Genomic DNA, 16,379 nt, shown 5'->3' on the forward strand with positions numbered 1-16,379 from the left:
CCAAAGTGGGTGCATCAGAAACAGAAAAGTTGGTACCAACCCGAACAGAGGCCACAATTTTACACCCGTGGTGAGGTCAGAACGGAACAGAAACAGAAACAGAATGTTATGCCAGAGGTTTTCAGAAATCACATCAGATCATATCAGAGTACAGAAAATCTTCAGAACAGAACAAAAATCATATCACAAAATAATTTATGCATAAATTTCATATTCGCTCTATTTTTCAAAGTTCAGAAATAGAATGTCAGAAATAAGCTCATGTCTACACCAGTCATGACAGAAAATAATTTCTTCTTAAACAGAATCTCATGAGTAATGCAGAACAAATAACTGAGGCAGTTCAAATTTCTTTTCAACATCAAATATGTCTATTTTTCAAAAATAACCTCAGCTCATTTTATTTTAAATGCAAAGTCTAGCATAGGAACCCCGCTTACCTGGACTTCTTAGCTTTTTTCGAAAATTCCTCAAAAGCGTTGGATAATAATTAATCGTCACCTATAAAATAATCACGTACTTCTCATAAATTTTCAATTAATCACGTATCTCAATATTTAAGCCTAAAATGCTAAAATAACCTATTTTAATTCCTCAAAAACCTAAATTCTCAGTATTCCTAATATACCAACATCACTTTCTAACTCATCAAAATCCAACATAATAACTCCGACTAAAACATTAAATTCCAATTTATTTATAAATTATAAAACTAAAAAAATAGCGTAACTATATCGAAAACATTATAAGTAGATGATCATACTTTTGTTTAAATCAAAAAAAATATTCTTTTAAAAAGGATTTAAAATAAGATTTTGCATTTACCAATTACTCCAAGAATTTATCAATATTTTCATAAAAAAAAATATTTTGTTATGAAAACACATGCAGTTCACGTATATAAACTCACAAAGTTAAACACCCGAACAATAAATCTAGAGTTATGCTTTAAGGGGTAAAAATGTAATAATACATCCTATAGTTCACGTAACGTACAGGTACATATATATATATACACGCCGGAAAAGAAAACTCCACACAGTGCAGCTGAAGCACTTACGGAGAGGTGAGGGCACGACGGCGTGGAGCTGGTGGTTGGCTACGGCGAAAGGGGGGGTGGCACCTGGTCACTGGCTGCGAGAGCAAGAGAGGGAGACGAGTGAGAGAGGCACACGGTGAGGGAAAAGTGAGGTAGATACCGAGAGAACGGAGACACCAACCCGAAATGGCGTGAGTTTACCGGGGAAACAGAGGCAGCGTGCGGCGGACAGGGGTGATGAGACGTCCTCCCTGGCAGTTTCTGAGGGGGCACAGCGCGGAGGAGCTTTCGGTGGAGGGTGTTTTCAGCGGCTCAGGGTGGCTGGAAAAATGCTCTGTTTTTCGGACTCAAAACAGAGGAGTTTCGACTCACTCTATAGATGGTTGTTTCTCAGCACTCTGGTGGTGGTGCAGGTCGAGTATGGCGGCGAAGCTGGACTCCAGTGATGGCCAAGAGAAGGTGATGCACGGCGAGGTGGAGTTGTGATCCGTGGAGATGCAAAGCATGCACGGTTGCGTCGATTTCGTTTGGATTCTGGTCGGTGCACGGTGGAGATGGTTAGCTGATCAGAGGCTTACGAGGGTGCACTGGTGGCGGTAAAAGGGACGACGGAGGGCTAGCTTATGTGGGGTGACTCTCGGTATGGGAGTGCATGCAACCGAGGGAAAGGAGGCCGGGCTTGCGATTCCAAGGTGGTGCGGCGGCTAGAGTCTGGGCAGTTTCTAATAAGATGGGAAAAACCTATGAATGTCTATATATATAAGAGGTGAAACCCTAGAGAGCCGAGAGAGAGGGACGCGAGCGCGGATGAAAGTGGGTTGAGCGAGAGCATGCACGACGTGCACGAGAAAGACCAACTTACGGAAAAAAAAAAAAAATAAAGACCGAAAGAGAAACAAAAAAAAAATCACTACTCAAGTCGGTAAAATAAAAACTTAAAACATCAAGCTCCAATAAATAAATAAATAAAAATCTAAAATCCAACTATACCCATTTTGGATCCGGGTGTTACAATGTGATCGTGTACTATTTCCCTTCCAATTTCTGAATAAATAAGTAGGCGTGTATAAAACGATGCATGAACAGCATCGTAGGCCTATTGTCGAATTACGTAAATCTTGGTGTCCATTTCTTTTTACTTTTCCTGTACTTATTTTCCATTCACCGCCATGGATGTACGAACCGCTACCGTACAGCTACACCGGAACACGACATCAATAGTGGTGTCATCTATGGGATCTCTGTTGTTCCATAACTAGTGTATCCTTCATATGCCGGCAGCAACATGCTCTTAGAGCTCACAATGTGAAGAAGAACGAACTGAAGTGATGGAAGGAAGAGCTGATGAACAGTCTGTGATAACACAAAAGGAGAACGCAATGAAGGTGGAAGAAGGATGACTTTCCAGTGTACTGAATAAATTCCAAATGATGAAGGAAGCATCCTCCAAATAAGTACTCCATGCTTCATTACTTTTATTTTTTATTAAACTAATTTAAAGATCTGGTGAGTAAACTTTGCGTTGCTTAGATAACACAGCACTTGCAGTCCGAGTGACCGGGCCACTTACTTTCCAGGCTTGGGGATATGGTTTATGCATAGGCATATGCACATGTGGACAATAATTGAACGGCTAGACAAGTAGTGCCCACCAGTGCACTATGTTGTGCATATCACATACGGTATTGTGCACTTGAGTGCACAGTACCACGTATGTACAAGCCATGCATGGCACGTACAATGTCATGCATATACGTACCATGCATGCAGACTCAACAAGTGCACGTCTTGTGCACCCAAGCGGCACTCCAACTCTACTATGTGTGGCCAACAGCCGCAGGCGGGAACACAGGGCCACCGTACCGGCCGCTGAAATTTTCTGCCATGGATGGGTGGTCATTGGAACCAAAGGCCATGCAAGGCGGGCCACCGCGAGATACCACCCCACAAAGACTGAAAGGCTCACGGCTAGCACCACCTAGGCCGCCGGAAGTTTTTGCCTCCGATCGGCTCACCCTTGTCACCAGGGCCAAGTGGGGTCCTCCATACAGAACACGTCCGCATGCAAGTCCACTGGGCACTGTGCGAGTGCACGAGGCACAACCTCCCATGTGCCCAGAGCTCGTGGCGCCAGGCCATGAGCCCAGTCATCCACAAGTAGTCACCACCTGGACTGCCAGCGGTCTTTGGCTCTAGAGCCACAGCCCCCACCAGGGGGTTCGTGAACAGTGTGTCAAATGCGCACCACGTCGTGCTCACGTAGACCAGGCTAAAACCCTATCGTGACGCAACGGGAGTATGGGCCAGCGCCCACCATGTGGCTTGCTGGCCCCATCTTTCTCTGTCAGAGCATCACCTCATCCCTGGGAAGTCGCCCCTTCGAAAAAACATAACCACCTTCTCGCACCCCGGCTCCGGCATGGGTGTAGGGGAGGTTTTAGACATAGGACTCCGGCCCCACACCTTGGGGCCAATTTTCCCCGTTTGCCCACCGCCCTCCCACAGAAAAAAAGCCGACAAATCCAAAACCAAAATCGGAAAAACAATTGAAAAACATCAAAAAAATTCAAAACAAACTGAAAACAACAACAAACCCACAAATCCAGCATCCAATAGTTACAAAGACATAACAATAATATACTTAAAATAATGGCAACTACTATGGCAAGACCACGACCAGGTTGTGGGTCTGAGCATAGAACCATGACCACAAATGGTCATGGCCTCTAACCCACGGCCACATTGTTGCCAGTGGTTGGTGACACCATGTTGGTGTCTCATAGTCACAACTTAGTGAGTCACAAGTCAACCGAGCATTTCAAGAAGAAAAAATGGAGAGAAGAAGAGGACAAGAAGAAGAGGAGGAGAGGATACTTAAGCCTCGTTTGGTCATACAGATGAGATAAGGTAAAATGAAAGTCGAAAGTTGAATAAAATATTATTAGAATAAAATTTTGTTTTGGGAATTGAAATAGTTGAATTGTTTATTGTATTTTGTGTGTCAGTTTGAAAAAGTTGTAGTGATTAGATGAGATGAGATGTGATAGTTTGTGTAACCAAACGTGTTTTGTTTCAATTTATAGTACTCAACTAAATTTCAAAACAACGTCGTTTTAATAATGAAAGTAGTTTTAATATATATATATATATATATATATATATGTAACAGGTAGATGATTGGGGCCTAATAAGAACAAGCCAGGGCCTAATGATGCGAGCTATAGTCCAGGCTGGACCCTGTCCCCGCTTGTTTGTTTGGGTGTAGGCGAGGGTGCCCACTGCACACTGATGCTTGGAATGCTCGACAGCCTAAGCGAGATGCAACTAGTGGGGTATGGGTGGACGGGTGGCAGGACCTCGCTGCCCATCCCTACTATGCTTCAAGTAGGCTAGACTCTGGCCGCTGTACCATGCGCAAGGCATGAGAAACGCTACCGTGCAGAGTGGTGCTTGGTGCAATGAGCACCGATATCGCAGTAATCAGAATGGCACAGCAAGCTCGCGCCATCCATGACACTGTCAAATGAGCGGCATTTCCTTTAGTGGCTGCTGCACTATAGCGATGGCCTAAAATTTTTATTTCTCTATGATGAACAATTTTGTAACCGATGTAGGAGGAGGATGAGTGGTTGCAAATTTTTGGTTAAACGGGTTAGGGTTGGAAACTGGTATGGGCATATTTTTTAAATAGGTTTTTTTTTTTTTTTTTGTAAACCCGACCATAATTTTTCTAAATCTAACTCTGTAAAAAATAAAAAATAAATAAAAATAAAATAAAATAAAAAATAAAAAAAAACTTGTATTTGGCTGTGAGCCTAGCAGACATAGGCCTGCTCTATAGCTTGGCGCCTGGGATGGCGCTGCCGAATCGAGCAGGGTACAAGCGAAGTTTTTTTTTTTCAAGAAAAGGCTTGATCCTGATTTAAACCCTAGACCATAGAGACCAATGCAATGACCTTATCTCTTGGACCACAGCTCAAAGCTACTGTAGTTGATGGATTTTTGCATTGCTTATTCATTAAATGGTTATGCCACATATATCTTTTAAAGAAATATTTTTTTTATATGATTATGGTTGGTGAATATATGCATGTCATAATATTAGGAGGTCATTTTTACATATTTGTTAGGCATTTTATTTTATGTTATAATTATCTAGATTATTACTTTTTCATGCATATATAATAAATATTTGGATGAAATATGATATTTTTGTAGGAGTATTGTGATTACGTGTAATACATGTATGAGCTCATTTTATCACTAGGCTAATTTTAGGAATTAGTCTTCAAATTGTTTTTAGGAATTGATAAAATAGAGTTTCAAGAAGCTAATTAAGCATGTACTGTCCATGCTTTTGATTGGCCCAAATGGATTTCTTCAATCTAGAAAGGAATAATTCTTGCTTGTGACTAGCCAGATAGACTACTTTTATCCCAATGAGAATATGGTTGAGATTGATGATTTGGAATTAATCTCCTAAAAAATATAAACTAGTGCAAAAATTAAGTTAAAAATTAAAAATAAAGCACTGTGGCACGAGATAATTAGGAAGTATAATGACTTTTCGATCTTGCGAAGCATATTAATTATTTTTGTTCTAACTTAGATCGGCATGAAAAATTTCTTAAATATGTGTGCAATTAAATACGCGTAGAATAATTGTTTGATCTTTAAATTCGAAGTTGTGTTTATCTTCTAAATGTAAGTAGCTGCAATATCACGAGTAGTCGCAATCTATATAATTTCTTAGAAACAAGTTGGCCAATAAAGCTATGGAAACCACGTCCTTACACCACAGATGAGAAAAAGGGGAATGCCTCATGAATGAGAGATTCCAATTCATTCAACTATCAAGAGGCGTACATATTGGACAGCACGACTGCCACTACCTTGGAATCATCTGGAATAACTTAGAATAGCCTTGAAACATGACCTATTGGCACGTTTGTAAATATCTTGGTTTGTTTGTAATACTCTGGCAGCTGTTGTAACAGACTCTGCTGCAAATGGTAGTGCACTGCAGAGCACACCACATGCTTGTACAAATGTCAGAATCAATTAGGATTCCCTTTTGCACATATATATACGAAATGTATACAGCCATTACAATTAATGAGAATTGAGATTATTCCTTCATCTTCAAATTCTTACAGTATCGTCTATGCTTAATTACACAGTACGAAGTGGGGCTAATCGACATCCATTTTCTTGGATGCTTCACCATGCCAAAAAGTCAAAAGAAAGACTCAAAAGTAGTCCTCCACAATCGTTTAATCCATACGATGCATGGCGTGTAATCTGGTTTGAAAAAATGTGATCGCGTATTTCGCATCCAATTTCCTCCACATTGTAGAAAGCAAAGTGTCGACAAAGCACCACCAATAATAATTTTGCCTCGTCTCTCACAGTTTTCACAATTGACTCCGTCAACTCATGCAATTCTATTTCTTTGTGAACATTTATTGAACGAGGGCTTATGTTTACTAGTCCTCCTCTACCTACATCATTTAGTTACCCCTTTATCTGCATTATTACATATATATATATATATATATATATATATATATATATATATACGTGTTTGTCTGCATACAGCTGTGGAAACCACGCCCTCTCTCCTAATCCTAGTCCTATCTTTCTCTGATCTCTGGCTCACTCTGTTGATGGGAAGAGGAATGGCCTTCCCTGTTGGACTCAGGGTCCTTATAACTACCATTCTGGTTCTTATAATGGAATCTCATGCATTAGCTATTATTTACTCCTCACATTCCATATTTATAATTTTTTCATAAAATGTAGATGTATTTTTTATAGGACGTAAGGGATTTTTTATAAGGTGTAGGATGGTAAATAGTGATTGATAAGAAGAGTTTTTCCAAACCTTCAATAGTTTTTTTTTTTTTCCTTTTATTTTCAAGAAAAGGCTGCATCCTGATTTAAATCCTAGACCATAGATACCAATGCAATGATTTTATAACTAGGCTAATTTCAGGAATGTCTTCAATTTTTTTCTGTCCATGCGTTTGATTGGCCCAATGGTTTTCTTCAATCTAGGAAGGAATTGTTCTTGCATGTGACTAGCTCAATATACTACTTTTATTCTAATGAGAATATGGTTAAGATTGATTTGGAATTAATCTCCTATATTGTGGCACAAAAATTAAGTTAAAAATTAATAATTAAACACTGTGGCACAAATGATGATTAGGAAGTGTAGTGAATTTTCAAAATTGCGAAACATATTAATTATTTTTGTTCTAACTTAGATCGGCGTGACAAATTTCTTAAATATGTGTGCAATTAAATAAGCGTAGAATAATAACTTTGAGATAAACGAGAAGAAAGCATAGTATGAACATATAATCTATTCCGTTATTTTTTTCAAAAGATTTTCTACCAACTAAACTATGAAAATTGGGCTTCAAAGCAAACGTGCAAGATTGATTGTGTTTAATTGTTGCTGTAAAGATATAATTAGGTGACTCTAAAGCTGTATTTTGAGTTTGAAATTATTTTATTCAAAGAGAATAGTTTTCTCACTTATATATGTCATCGATCTCCCTACGCGAAGAGATAATTTTAATTGTAATTAGAAATTTCTGAGTCATTCCATCAAAATGTTTGGACAGAGAGCCATTCCAACAAAATTACATTTCAGGATGGGATTTTCCAATCCAATAAATTATATTTCAACTGATCCCTAAAATCATTTTTTTCGTCCCCATTTTAAAATATCTTCTGATGGAATAACTTCATTGGACCTTTATCTTCTACATGTAAGTGGCTGCAATATCACGAGTAGTCGCACTCTATATAATTTCTTAGCAAATAAGTTGGCCAACAAAGCTATGGAAACCACGCCCTCTCTCCTTATCCTAGCTCTATCTTTCTCTGATCTCTAGCTCTCTGTGTTGTTGGGTCGAAGAGGAATGGCTTTCCCTGTTGAACTCAGGGTCCTTATAAGTATTGTTCTGGTCTTAATCCTTGTTCCTCCAGCTTCTAGTCTTAAGAATAATCATCACTACTGTCCTCCTTCTTCTTGTGGCAATATCCCCAACATCAGCTATCCGTTTCGACTAAAAGACGATCCACCAAACTGCGGAGACCAAAGGTATGAGCTCTCATGTGATGATAACAACCACACGTTGTTATCTTTATATGATGGTAGTAAATACTATGTAAGCCAAATCAATTACAACAACTACACAATCCGAATTGTAGACGCAGGTATTCAGGAGGATAATTACTCCTTCATCCCTCGTTATTTTCTAAACAGTTATAGTTTCAGTATTTCGAGTTTGCCGGATTGGGATCAATATCTAGAATATGGGAGTGGTGATCACTTTTTCGAATCACGAACACTATCAGAAGTTGTGGCTATTGTGAATTGTGGAAAGCCAGTGAGTTGGGCTTCCTCTTTGATCCATTGGGACACGACTTCTACGAATTGTTCTAATATCAACAAGGGATATGGGTCTTCTTCCCACTCCTCTTTATCTCAGTATTCCAAACGGTACATATATCTGATTGTTGGCTATGGAGCGAATGTGATGGATGTGGAGGAGTCGTGCACGATAGAGCAAATCTCTCTGACATCGAGGCCAGGACTAATTTATGATGATCCTAATATTTCCTGTACAGACATCCGCAATGTATTCTCATATGGTTTTGAGATTTCATGGTACCGGATTTATTGTGGAAGATGTGGCATATATGATAATTGCTACCTCGATGACCATAATCAAGTTTCTTGCGACCGATGGGGTGAGTAATTAATAAATTTGAGATCAGAATTCGAATGAGATATTTATTATATATATGCTGATCGATATATCTCGTCATTTATTTGTTGTTCCAACTTGATTGAATTCTTGATTTCCCACTCCAACTGATCATACATTTATTGTATTTTCCTATTCTAATTAGCACTACCCGACACAATACCCATTTAAAGGGTATAAATAGGGGCTATTTTTGCAGCATTATAATGACCTAATTTTTAATTAAAGATTCCAGACACTAATGTGATCCCATTTTTTCCTTTTTTTTTTTTGTTTTTTTTTTGTCAAAACATGCAGCAAATATACCTACTTGGGTGATTTTCTTTCTAGTACAGGTCTATAATGCAGGTGAGTTTTCAATCCCCATATATAAGATGTTTTTTTTTTTTTTTTTGAGGATGAACATCATTATTATATTTATTAATAAAACTCCATCAAAGGAGGGAAAGAACACAAGATGGACAATCCTCCATCTCAACATTGGCTTCTCTTCTAAATCATTGATCAAATTGTAAAAGCATATTTTTCACATCTGTAATAGCCAACACCCATAGCATGCAACGTACTAATTATAAATCCTTAAAACAAGCTGCTGTCAAAGAACTTTCTTGAATTTTCTTTGAATGAAAACACCACAGATCCTTTGCTGCTATACACTCCCAAAGAACACGTATTAATGTACTTTCTTCTTCTTCTACTAAGTACAGTGGACAGTTTGGTTACTCTATTATTTTTCTTTTAAAGAGATTTAAATTAGTGGATAAGGCCTCTAAGCAAGCTCTCCATAGGAAAACTTTTGCTGCATTTGGAATTGTTAATTTCCAGATTTTGTTCCAAACACCAAATTACAGCTTCCTTGCAATTTGAAATAATATGCACTTTTTACAGCAAAATTAGTACCACTTGTTGATGAACACCACCATATTATCTTATCTCGACAATTTGAAAGACAAATACGTAGGTATTCTTAGCAGCTTCATCAAAGCTGGGAAATTTTTCTTCAATTAAATAATAGCAGCCATTGATTCTTCTTCATTCAATAATATCTCCATAAGATGTTAAATGTATATTACAAGGTACGTATATATTAAGAAATTAGCTTCAATGAAAACTTGAAAACTAATACTTGTGAAAACACCACTTGTCCCAAAAGCTTAAGCTGATGGGAAGAGGTAGATTTTATCATTTTATATCTTAACACTCCCCCTCACTTGTGGGCCAGACTTCTTCTCAATGAGTAGGCCCAATAAGTGGAATATTTAATTAAATGGGGTAGAGTGTAGAGTCGGGGTTCGAATTCAGGACCTCTTCTCTGATACCATGTGAAAACACCACTTGTCCCAAAAGCTTAAGCTGATGGGAAGAGGTAGATTTTATCATTTTATATCTTAACAATACTATCTACGTATATTCCAGTGTTTTACAAAAGTGATTTTATGAGTCTACATGATGAACTAGTTATTATATTTGTTGGCAACATAAATGGATAGATTTGTTTATACAATTTTGTTTAAATCACTTTCTATATAATTAATTAACTGATCACTTACCTTAATTTCTTTTCTCCATGTGCTGCAGTTTATTATACTGGATTGTTATCGCTCATCGGTAAAATCCCCTTACACTGGATTGTTTCCCCTCTTCATTGAAAATTTGAAAATTAACTGTTGGTAGTATACAACTAGTTATTATATTTAATTGGACTCATCAGATTATTTAAATCACGTTGTATATAAATTAATTGACCGCTTACCTTTATTTCTTTTCTGCATCTGGCGCAGCTTACTGTTCTGGATCCTCAGGGAACATCGGTAAGAATTTGTATCTCTTTGTCTTCTTTCATCATTTAACGAATCATTCCTTAAGCAATAAAACATGAAAATAGTTTAAACTTTGCAGATAAGATCAGATATATATTAATTACATACAAACGCATATGTGTATATATATTTATATATATATATATATATACACAGTCACACATACACGATATACAAAAAATTATTCGTACAGATATAGGATGTGCAATCCCCACACAATATTCTTAGAAAAAAAGTTGGCCCCACCTCTAAAAAGTGACTTTCTCATGGCATGCCCAGGTTCTTTTTAAATGGACTGCCCTGAAACTTGCACTTCTTAAACTTGTATCTAGCATTACTTATATATAAGTACATATTATATATATTTGTAATATTTATTTATTTATATAAGGGTTGATGTGTTATATATTTATATATATATATATATCTCCAATCCAGCTAACATATCATATCTTAAGTAGTGTCTTTTCACTTCGATGAAATTCTATGAAGTTACTTAAAACAAGTTATAACTGATACTGTGATTGAGGATAATAAGATATAATATGAGAAGTTGAATTTCAAACAAATTAAATAAATACTAACATGAAAAGCTTTAAAAGACCCATACCCAAGGGTGAACCTTTCTGTTAACTCCAAAACCCGAACTTTCTATCGCATGACCTAATGACCCAACTTCCACACTGGTGCAATAGTAGGTCAAACCTCCTTATAAAAAATCCATTTTTCACAATTTGGCAATAACGCATCCAACCAACCAGGTTTCAAAACCATGTTTTTATACCAATTGACTCACAAGTACTCCAAAATTGCTCATCTTCATGCCTACCCGCTTACTTCCATCTCCAAGTCAACAACCAGATTCTATCCAGCCTCATTGAAACATTACAACAAACAAACCATTAATCCACTGAGCAATGCAATTCAAACTCCAAAAAATTCCTAAAATTGTCTCGTCACTACACAAAACATGTTAGCCACAGTCTTAACATATAAAGAAAAAGAGTTTCTTACCGACCTTGCAGAAGTGGTCTACTGGATATGGTGACGGGGAAGTGCAACAAAAATGGAGTGGTGGGGAGCAATTGAGCGTGTGGTGCAGGGGCCTCCACTTGTCAGAACGAAAATATGGTGGCAACTTGGTTGTGGTGCAAGGCTTGGGTCGTGGCGGTGATGGTGATGGGTTGCAACACAAAGCAGGGAGATGAGAGTGGTACAGACATAGATAGAGAGAGGCCAACTAAAACAGAAAGGGAGTCGAATTGAGAGTGTGTAACATAGGCGAAATCGAGAGAGAGAGAGAGAGAGAGAGATATGAGAAGGGGTCGAGGGGCTTACTAGCAGCGTGCTTGTGGTAAGGAGGAACACTAGTAGTAGCAAGACAGTGAGCGAAGCAACATGGGACTGAGGCGTGAGGCAAAGAGTGGCGTTTAAGGTGTAAGCAGCTTGACTCTGGTGGTGTGTGGTGGGGGTGGTTGCTGCAACACTACAACACAACAAAGAGAGAGGCGGGAGATGGTTGGAAAGCAAGATCAAGAGAGTGGGTGCATGAGAGTTGCAAATGGAGAGAGAGAGAGAAAAGAGAGATACAAGGATGAATAGAAACTTACCAACATGATGAGCGGCAACTAGCAACAACAAAGGATTGTTGCAGCACGACCTATGGAGCAAGGCCTTGGTAGCGGCAGTGCATGACGGGCTGCGATACAAGGGGGAGAAGAGAGAATGAAGTGAGAGAAATGGGGGAGAGAGAGAGAGAGAGATAAGAGATTGAGAGGGAATCAAACTAAGAGACATAGATGTTAGGGTTGGGAGAGAGGAAAGGCATTTGTAGTGGGCATTGGAACTTGTGACAGCGAGTGGGGGTGCATGTTTGACCAAAAGAGAGTGCTTTTTGCACCAAAAAAACGACCATAGTTCAAGGAATCAATTTGTGGTAGTGGTTTGTGCAAATACAATGATTATACAAGTCTTACAGTGCATGAGAGTAAACCGATGTATGTGATTGATGATGAGAGAGAGGGCATCAATATATTAATTTCTTAGAAAGTCTCTAGAGGACATATAGTTAATGGAAAAGAATATCAAATAACACATTACGTATGAGACTTTCTAGGCACTAGGAAATCAGTGGCTTTGATGCCCTGATAAACAAATTAGAAGGGAATTAAGACAAAGAACAACTTGTATTTATTTGTATCTAAATGTATAGTAGAATGCCATATATAAGTGAACAAGTTTAGAGGAATAATGAAAATTCAATAAATACAAAATAAGTCAAAGATAATATTTAATATATGTTAACTATAATAAGCTAAATATGGTATAAAGAAGGCATATTACAAAATAAGGTTTACTACATTTCACAAACCATTTCACTACTATTAACATAATTCTTATTCAACTTTCACCTTAATTCATCTCAACTCAACTCATTATCCAAACCTCACCCAATTTTTTAGCTTATTGTTAGCCTTTGTTGGCTTTGGTTTATTATCAATTCATTACTGACCACAACTCCAAATTTGATATTTCAGCTGCTACCCACTTCATCATCAGTATCATTTTAAACATCTCATGACAATCCATTAATGAATATGAAGACTATACTCAAGTTTCAAACTAAGATTTTATCAAGTATAAATAATTAAATCTACATCTTCTCACTAGCTTAAACTTTTGAAACAAGTAGTGATTTTACAAGGTATCAGAGTAGAGATCCTAAGTTTGAATCTTGACTCTAAACTTCACTCAATTAATTAAATGTTCCACGTGTTAGTCCTGCCCAATTATTAAGGGAGAGTATGGCCCACACATGAGTGTAGTGTTAAGATAAATACAAATAATTAAATTTACCTCTCTCCGACACCTTAAACTTTTGGGACAAGTGATGGTTTTAAATTTATCCTTTTAGTCAATACAACCTCGCATAATTTGGGTTCAACAAACAAGTTTAAGACGATTGCACTGTAATTTATCCGTACGTTCCTCTATTGCCCGATTTTGATTAGTAGTACCATTATTGATCATATGCTTAATTCTGAGGATTAACGTTGAACTTATCTTTAACATTACGAAACTCAATTTTTAGTGAATACCCGAGGCATGAATATCACATTAAATTGTTTATTAGTTCTCATTTTTTTCATATGAAAATTACTATTTTTTATTAAAATGAATCTATTTTCGTCACAAGTAGTGATTCCTATAATGATATACATTAGGACTACATTTATCGATCTTAGTTTAGCTAGCATTATAATAAGAAAAATGCTACTTTGCCCACTCAATTTGTCTCCTCATATATTTTATTTTATTTTTAATTATTTTTTTACTTAATAGTTAAGGAAATGACTATTAGTATATTGATATTTTTTTCTATTTTTTAAAAATGTTTTAAAATGATAGAAAAATTTTGAATAAGAAAATTGAAAAAAAAAATAAAAACAGAATTTTAGTGTAGCGGTCAAAACGAGCGGTGCTACTCTGGCGCTCTTATAATAATTAAGGCTTAATTGTTATTTATTGAATTCAGACGCTGACGTGAAACTTTCTTTTTTGTCAAACCTACAGAACCCAAACCAATCTCACAATGTGAGTTTTCTATCCCAGAAAGATATAAGATGTAATAATATAATTGGATGGGTTTTCTTTGGTAATAACACAATTGTTGGAACATTATTTCTTTTGCAGCTACTTTTCCAGGTTTATTAATTGGATTATTGCTCGGTAAGAATCTCATGTACCTATCTCTTTTTATCTTTTTTAATTGTTTTAGTAAATTAATCATTCATTAAACTATAAAACAAGAACTTTGAAATGGAGTAATTGGTTGTGAATACTGCCTATATATTTTCTCAAATGTACGACACAATGGTGACAACAGGTAGCTAGACTAATAGTGCAACAAAAATAGGATCGCTTTTGCATAATTAATTTTGTATTTTCCTTCCCAGATTGGCATATGGCAATTAGTGTATTAGGTGCTCCATTTGTGATTGCATTTTTGATATATAAATGGCGAAGGAGGCACTTATCCATGTACAATGATGTTGAGGAATTTCTGCAAAGCCAAAATAACCTCATGCCAATAAGGTACTCTTTCTCAGAAATTAAGAAAATGACCAAAGGTTTTAGGGAAAGATTGGGTGAAGGAGGATTTGGCACAGTATTTAAAGGAACACTTCGAAGTGGACGTCTTGTAGCAGTAAAGATGTTAAGCCAATCCGAAGCAAATGGACAAGATTTTATCAGTGAAGTAGCAACCATTGGAAGGATCCATCATGTGGATATAGTGCAACTCGTTGGTTTTTGTGTTCATGGTTCAAAGCGTGCCCTTATATATGAGTTCATGCCCAACGGATCTCTAAACAAACACATTTTTTCATCAGAGGCAAATATCCTCAACTACGAGAAAACATATGATATTGCTTTAGGAGTGGCTCGCGGGATTGAGTATTTACATCAAGGATGTGACATGCAAATTTTACATTTTGACATTAAGCCTCACAACATTCTTCTTGATGAAAATTTGAAACCCAAAGTTTCAGATTTTGGCTTAGCAAAATTGTACCCGGTGGAAGATAGTATCGTTCCTTTGACTCGTGCAAGAGGAACGTTTGGATACATGGCTCCTGAAATGCTTTACAAAAATATTGGAGGCGTTTCATACAAAGCTGATGTCTATAGCTTTGGAATGCTGTTGATGGAAATGGTGAGCAGAAGAAAGAACTTGCATGCATCTACAGAACATTTAAGCCAAATTTACTTCCCCACTTGGATATATGATCAATTCCATGATGGAAAGAATATAGAAATTGAAGATGCTACTGAAGATGAAAGAAAACTATGTAAGAAGATGATGATAGTTGCATTATGGTGCATACAATTGAAGCCTAGCGATCGTCCATCAATGATGAAAGTCATCAAAATGCTTAAAGGAGATGTTGAATGCTTACAAGTTCCTCTCAAGCCTCTCCAACCATCACCAAAGAGAGAGATAAAGGGTGTTAGAGATAATTCAAATCAAGCTTCATCATCAATTCAATCAAATGAATCAAGCCTTGCTTAATTTTTATTGTTTGTCTTTCTAAAATTGAACTATCTCTTTTTATCCTTTTTTAAGAGAAGTTTGCTTCAAGCCCACGAAAAAAGAAAAGAGCGACAATTTAAGGTAATAATCTTTCTACGCTTGTTGTAGTATATATACTTTGCAGTGCCCTAAAAGTAAGTATCAATCTAAATATAGTTTGATGCTACTCATCCATGTATAAATTTTTTACACATCTCTCTCTCTCTCTCTCTCTCTTATTTTTTTCTCACTCCTTTCATCTATCTATTTTTATTATTTTCTATCTACTTTTTTTCATTTATTTAATTTTTAAATTAAATATATAAAAAATTTAGATAAGTTGTTGAATCATGAATGGTACTCTTAAAAAATAGATAGTTAAAATATGAAAAGTAGGATGTAATGAGTTTTTTCAGATAAAAAATATATATAGATTAGCCATTGGAAGTGCTCTTACAATATGTAACAGCAAGTCATGTTTGATCACGATCTGTGATAACATCAATATTATTTTATTCAGAAGTGATCATATTAATAATTGGTAGTTATAATAAATAACCATAGCATGCAGTAGATATATAATACATGACTTTTTACAATTTTTTTCTTTTCTTGTATAGACGAGAATGTCACGTGGATATAAGTACAATTAGCATTGCCCTAAA

The 16,379-nt window shown here is 36.7% G+C and overlaps 1 protein-coding gene and 1 long non-coding RNA gene across 3 annotated transcripts; one reads left to right on the top strand and one right to left on the bottom strand.

The window, feature by feature from the left end:
- Nucleotides 1–440: 440 nt before the first annotated feature.
- LOC108984063 lies at nt 441–1,766 on the bottom strand. Its single transcript, XR_001994963.2, has 3 exons — nt 1,221–1,766; nt 1,061–1,134; nt 441–501 (listed from the first exon to the last, which is right to left on the bottom strand). It is a non-coding gene; the product is annotated as an uncharacterized LOC108984063 (long non-coding RNA).
- Nucleotides 1,767–7,872: 6,106 nt separating this feature from the next.
- LOC108984062 (rust resistance kinase Lr10-like) lies at nt 7,873–15,913 on the top strand. Of its 2 annotated transcripts, XM_035692944.1 has the most exons (7): nt 7,873–8,806; nt 9,121–9,171; nt 10,402–10,431; nt 10,605–10,634; nt 14,217–14,237; nt 14,337–14,372; nt 14,600–15,913. In XM_035692944.1, the coding sequence occupies exons 1-7, from the start codon at nt 7,972–7,974 to the stop codon at nt 15,712–15,714; spliced, it is 2,118 nt and encodes a 705-aa protein (XP_035548837.1). In that variant the 5' UTR covers nt 7,873–7,971; the 3' UTR covers nt 15,715–15,913. The 2 variants fall into 2 exon arrangements, with proteins under 2 accessions (XP_035548837.1, XP_035548838.1); XM_035692945.1 differs by lacking the exon at nt 14,217–14,237.
- The last annotated feature ends 466 nt before the right edge of the window (nt 15,914–16,379 follow it).

The sequence above is a fragment of the Juglans regia genome, chromosome 8 (assembly GCF_001411555.2).
Source record: "Juglans regia cultivar Chandler chromosome 8, Walnut 2.0, whole genome shotgun sequence".
In the NCBI taxonomy this organism is placed as follows: Eukaryota; Viridiplantae; Streptophyta; class Magnoliopsida; order Fagales; family Juglandaceae; genus Juglans; species Juglans regia.

Coding starts and splice junctions, on each gene's coding strand:
- LOC108984062 (XM_035692944.1), top strand. CDS start 7,972: ATGGCTTTCCCTGTTGAACTCAGGGTCCTTATAAGTATTGTTCTGGTC. Junction 8,807..9,120: donor AGTTTCTTGCGACCGATGGG/GTGAGTAATTAA, acceptor CAAAACATGCAG/CAAATATACCTACTTGGGTG. Junction 10,635..14,216: donor TGGATCCTCAGGGAACATCG/GTAAGAATTTGT, acceptor TCAAACCTACAG/AACCCAAACCAATCTCACAA.